This window comes from Dreissena polymorpha, chromosome 13, assembly GCF_020536995.1.
Source record: "Dreissena polymorpha isolate Duluth1 chromosome 13, UMN_Dpol_1.0, whole genome shotgun sequence".
Taxonomy (NCBI): domain Eukaryota; kingdom Metazoa; phylum Mollusca; class Bivalvia; order Myida; family Dreissenidae; genus Dreissena; species Dreissena polymorpha.
Window position 1 is genome coordinate 53,200,757 of NC_068367.1, and position 5,370 is coordinate 53,206,126.

At 45.3% G+C, this 5,370-nt stretch overlaps 3 protein-coding genes across 3 annotated transcripts; all 3 read right to left on the reverse strand.

Moving 5' to 3' along the window:
* Window positions 1–280: 280 nt before the first annotated feature.
* On the reverse strand, window positions 281–1,130 carry LOC127854665 (octapeptide-repeat protein T2-like). Its single transcript, XM_052389726.1, has 2 exons — window positions 1,019–1,130; window positions 281–789 (listed from the first exon to the last, which is right to left on the reverse strand). The coding sequence occupies exons 1-2, from the start codon at window positions 1,128–1,130 to the stop codon at window positions 281–283; spliced, it is 621 nt and encodes a 206-aa protein (XP_052245686.1).
* Window positions 1,131–1,312: 182 nt separating this feature from the next.
* Window positions 1,313–1,612, reverse strand: LOC127854667 (octapeptide-repeat protein T2-like). Its single transcript, XM_052389727.1, has one exon. It carries the CDS (start codon window positions 1,610–1,612, stop codon window positions 1,313–1,315), a length of 300 nt encoding a protein of 99 aa, XP_052245687.1.
* A 69-nt stretch (window positions 1,613–1,681) lies between these two features.
* On the reverse strand, window positions 1,682–2,392 carry LOC127854668 (octapeptide-repeat protein T2-like). The gene has a single exon (XM_052389728.1). The coding sequence runs from the start codon at window positions 2,390–2,392 to the stop codon at window positions 1,682–1,684; it is 711 nt and encodes a 236-aa protein (XP_052245688.1).
* Window positions 2,393–5,370: the final 2,978 nt, after the last annotated feature.

Genomic DNA, 5,370 nt, shown 5'->3' on the forward strand with positions numbered 1-5,370 from the left:
TGTCTGACTGTCTTTTCCCTGTCTGTCTGTCTCCCTGTATTACTGTCTGTCTCCCTGTCTATCTCTCTGGCTGTCTCCCTATATGTCTCCCGGTCTTTCTCCCTGTCTGTCTCCCTGCCTACTCCATGTATTTCTCCTTGTCTGTCTCCCTGTATGTCCCCTTGTCTGTTTCCATGTCTGTCTCCCTGTCTGTCTGCCTGTCTGTCTCCCTGTCTGTCTCCCTGTCTGTCTCCCTGTCTCTCTATCTGTCTCCCTGTCTGTCTCCTTATATTTCCCCCTGTCAGTCTCCCGGTATCCCTATCTGTCTCCCTATCTGTCTCCCTATCTGTCTCCCTGTCTGTCTCCCTATCTGTCTCCCTATCAGTCCCCCTGTCTGTCTCCCTGTCTGTCTCCCTGATTGTCTCCCTGTCTGTCTCCATGTCCGTCTCCCTATCTGTCTCCCTGTCCGTCTTCCTGTCGGTCTCCATGTCTGTCTCCCTATCTGTCCCCCTGTCTGTCTCCCTATCTGTCTCCCTGTCTGTCTCCCTGTATTTCTTCCTGTCTGTCTCCTTGTCCGTCTCTCTGTTCGTCTCCCTGTCTGTCTCCCTGTTTGCTCTCTGTCCGTCTCCCTGCCTGTCTCCCTGTCTGTCTCCCGGTCATAATACGTCCGTCCGTCCGTCTGTCTGTCTCTCTGTCTGACTGTCTTTTCCCTGTCTGTCTGTCTCCCTGTATTACTGTCTGTCTCCCTGTCTATCTCTCTGGCTGTCTCCCTATATGTCTCCGGGTCTTTCTCCCTGTCTGTCTCCCTGCCTACTCCATGTATTTCTCCTTGTCTGTCTCCCTGTATGTCCCCTTGTCTGTTTCCATGTCTGTCTCCCTGTCTGTCTGCCTGTCTGTCTCCCTGTCTGTCTCCCTGTCTGTCTCCCTGTCTCTCTATCTGTCTCCCTGTCCGTCTCCCTGTATGTCTCCCTGTCCGTCTCCCTGTCCGTCTCCCTGTCTGTCTCCCTGTCCGTCTCCCTGTCCGTCTCCCTGTCTGTACCACTGTCCGTCTCCCTGTCCGTCTCCCTGACAGTCTCCATGTCCGTCTCCCTGTCTGTCTCCCTGTCTGTCTCCATGTCCTTCTCCCTATCTGTCTCCCTGTCCCTCTTCATGTCCGTCTCCCTATCTGTCTCCCTTTCTGTCTCCCTGTATTTCTCCCTGTCTGTCTCCCGGTCTCCCTATTTGTCTCCGTCTGTCTTCCTATCTGTCCCCTTGTCTGTCTCCCTGTCTGTCACCCTGTCCTTCTCCCTATCTGTCTCCCTGTCCGTCTTACTATCTGTCTCCTTGTCCGTTTTCATGTCTGTCTCCATGTCTGTCTCCCTATCTGTCCCCCTGTCTGTCTCCCTGTCTGTTTACCTGTCTTTCTCCCTGTCTCCCTATCTGTCTCCCTGTATGTCTCCCTGTATGTCTCCCTGTCTGTCTCCCTGCCTGTCTCCCTGTCTGTCTCCCTGTATTTCTCCCTGTCTGTCTCCCTATCTGTCTCCCTATCTGTCCACCTGTCTGTCTCCCTGTCTGTCTCCCTGTCCGTCTCCCTGTCTGTCTCCCTGTCCGTCTCCCTATCTGTCTCCCCGTCCGTCTCCCTGTCTGTCTCCATGTCTGTTTCCCTATCTGTCCCCCTGTCTGTCTCCCTGTCTGTCTACCTGTCTTTCTCCCTGTCTTCCTATCAGTCTCCCTGTCTGTCTCCCTGTATTTCTTTCTGTCTGTCTCCCTGTCCGTCTCTCTGTCCTATTCCCTGTCCGTCTCCCTGTCTGTCTCCCGGTCTCCCTATCTGTCTCCTTGTCTGTCTCCCTGTCTGTCTCCATTTCTCTGTATGTCCCCTTGTCTGTCTCCTTGTCTGTCTTCCTATCTGTCCCCCTGTCTGTCTCCCAGTCTGTCTCCCTGTATTTCTCCCTGTCTGTCTCCCTGTCCGTCTCTCTGTCCGTCTCCCTGTCTGTCTCCTGGTCTCCCTATTTGTCTCCGTCTGTCTCCCTATCTGTCCCCCTGTCTGTCTCCCTGTCTGTCTCCCTGTCTGTCTCCCTGTCCGTCTCCCTGTCTGTCTCCATGTCCGTCTCCCTATCTGTCTCCCTGTCCGTCTCCCTGTCTGTCTCCATGTCTGTCTCCCTATCTGTCCCCCTGTCTGTCTCCCTGTCTGTTTACCTGTCTTTCTCCCTGTCTCCCTATCTGTCTCCCTGTCTGTCTCACTGTATTTCTCCCTGTCTGTCTCCCTGCCTGTCTCCCTGTCTGTCTCCCTGTATTTCTCCCTGTCTGTCTCCCTATGTGTCTCCCTACCTGTCCACCTGTCTGTCTCCCGGTTTGTCTCCCTGTCCGTCTCCCTGTCTGTCTCCATGTCTGTCTCCCTATCTGTCTCCCTGTCCGTCTCCCTGTCTGTCACCATATCTGTCTCCCTATCTGTCCCCCTGTCTGTCTCTCTGTCTGTCTACCTGTCTTTCTCCCTGTCTTCCTATCAGTCTCCCTGTCTGTCTCCCTGTAATTCTCCCTGTCTGTCTCCCTGTCCGTCTCTCTGTCCTATTCCCTGTCCGTCTCCCTGTCCGTCTCTCTGTCCGTCTCCCAGTCTGTCTCCCTGTCTGTCTCCCGGTCTCCCTATCTGTCTCCTTGTCTGTCTCCCTGTCTGTCTCCCTGTCTGTCTCCATTTCTGTTTCCCTGTATGTTCCTTGTCTGTCTCCCTGTCTGTCTCCATTTCTGTTTCCCTGTATGTCCCTTGTCTGTCTCCATGTCTGTCTCCCTATCTGTCTTCCTGTCTGTCTCCCTGTCTGTCTCCCTATCTGGCTCCCTGTCAGTCTCCCTGTCTCTCTCCCTATTTGTCTCCCTATCTGTCTCCCTGTCTGTCCCATTGTCTGTCTCCATGTCTGTCTCCCTATCTGTCTCCCTATCTGTCTCCCTGTATTTCTCCCTGTCCATCTCTCTGTCCGTCTCCCTGTCTGTCTTCCTGTCTGTCTCCAGTTAATCTTACTATTTTAGTTGTATTATGATGTCTCTTTTAATTTACTTGACAATTGCATAATAACATGATTTTCATGAAATTTCTGCTGTTGAATTAGTTATCGTTACATGACATTTACATACCCTTTTCGTGCAAACATCAAGTCAACTACGATATGGGGTGATTGGTGTTCTGAACCCGGTTTTTAACCCTAAACATTGAGCTTTTATTAATAGTTACAAGACATTCATAATGAAAGTTTATTGGTCTTTTTCACATTGATCGGAGAATCTTCTTGAAAACATTAATCACCACTGTTCGTTATTTGTGCGTATTGAATTGTAAAGAAATGACATGTTATTATTCTACGGCTACACAATTTGAAACTATATAATAACGATCTTTAGGAGAACAACTAAAGCACGAAAAAATATCTAAGTTAAGTTAAATGTTATTTTTCCAGTGTATTATAGTAATTGAAGACATAATTATAAATAAAACTTATGTTTAACAGTTATTTCACATGAACAACAATTTAACATGATTGTCCTATACATTTACGTAAATTGATAATTATTGATAACTTCCAGATCATTTAGGGCGATAACAAGAACACTTGAAATCGGCACTAAAATATATAGGGATAAGACGCTCCTAAAATAGTATCGGGAGAAAAACTCTTGACCCTTATCATTTTATTTAAGGAAATCCGCCGATTACTTTTAAACTTTAAGCCCAAAAGTTACATACGACATTAACGAAAAAAGCAATATTAAAGCTGAGTCACTGCCATATAAATGGAAAGCATTCGGCTTTTCAACTGATTGATGGCTAGCCACACAACACAGTTAGGCCAAACAGAATCTAACACCATAAGTGTGAATCATCAATACTCTCATTAAAAGTGTAATTCAAGTGTATACAACAAAATAATTTCCCTAAATGTCGATTAAATTACTCAAAATTCAAGAAAAAATCGTAGCAAAATAATATGACTGTTTGATTTATGCGTGCACGAACGTACACACAACAACTAACCCATTCTTCTTAACACACTTTCAGAACTTATAACCATATGTTTACTGTAAAAATCAGAGCGATGAGCGAACCAGAATTACTTACAATAGGATCACACAATTTGCTGAACAGGTGTGATTTATTTGTGAATAGGTGTGTGTTTTGTCCTCCCATAGAAAAAAAATCGTCTTCATCTACATGTTGCGAAAAAGCTGTATAGACCGGGGCACTAGTATCTTCTAAAACATATCAACATATAATTTGAAGACAAAATGAGAATTCCTAAATAAACAAACAGTTATTACTATTGAATGCATATATTGCTATGCACGCGCTCCTTTAAGGTCGATGGCTTTCTTAACATCAATAAGTATGTTAACTTCTTTACTTAATATAAAATTGTATATTTTACACACGTTAAAGAAAGTAACATGCTCTTAGATACAACTTGAAAGCACATACGTCTTCAATAAGCTTAAGATAATGTGAAACGTGCTTTTGCAAATTCTTAAGATAATGTCAAGTAGAGCTGATCGAATTATAATATATACATGGTAGACTTTGCACCACCATTCTCCAAGCGGCAACTACAGTTAACAATCACTTGGTACGAAACCCCATCTACAAGAAGTGCACCTTAGGCCCGCTTCTGGCGATAAGGTGCCCACTCCACAAGTAACGCAGCACAGTCAAGTCCACAATACACAGTCCGTAGAGAAATATAAAGGAGCCCCAAATCCAACAGTTCATGTAACCACACCAACACAATGAGCTCATCTTTAAACGAACATTAACATACTTCCAGATGTCCTCAATCTGAATTTCCTTCTCTAGTAAGAAAACGCACACTTGCCCCGATTAGCCAAAGATCGTCTCCCTCGGGGAATCGGCTTTCCAGCGCCCATGGACATCAAAGTCAACGAACACCCACGCAAACACAGATCGATATGCAACTCCCCAAACTTTTCACACAAAGACGGATGAAAACGATGATCAACACCAGAACACGAACTGTAAAAATCATTCGACCTCTGTAAAATAGGTTCTCCTTTGTGTCTTGCATTATAGTGACAATACCTAACGCTTCTATTAGCTGTTCACATTATGGATGATATAACTGATCCCAACTTAAACCGTAGAATATTGTTGGAACTCGTGTTGTTATGTTGCCCTTATTCTATACCTTGTTTACTTGGGTGTAAATAAAAAGTTCTTTTCTGTTCTGATCTGTTCTGTTCTGCAATAAAAGCTGTTTATGTCATGATTGCCTTACGTAGACAATGCAACTTTATGTGCATGATTTATTGCGTACATTTACTCTTTTGAGGAACGCTTCATAGTCGTTTTATGTCAAACAATAATTGGAAAAATGTTATTTTAAGACGCCGATTTCCATGACATTGTATATGTATGTG

What these genes read in the sequence shown, in the direction of transcription:
- LOC127854665 (XM_052389726.1), bottom strand. Translation starts at nt 1,130, where the DNA reads ATGAAGAGGGACAGGGAGACAGATAGGGAGAAGGACATGGAGACAGAC. An exon ending in GGACAGGGAGACGGACAGTG is followed by an intron (nt 790 to 1,018) that starts GTACAGACAGGG and finishes TACATGGAGTAG; the next exon opens with GCAGGGAGACAGACAGGGAG.
- LOC127854667 (XM_052389727.1), bottom strand. Translation starts at nt 1,612, where the DNA reads ATGGAGACAGACAGGGAGACGGACGGGGAGACAGATAGGGAGACGGAC.
- LOC127854668 (XM_052389728.1), bottom strand. Translation starts at nt 2,392, where the DNA reads ATGGTGACAGACAGGGAGACGGACAGGGAGACAGATAGGGAGACAGAC.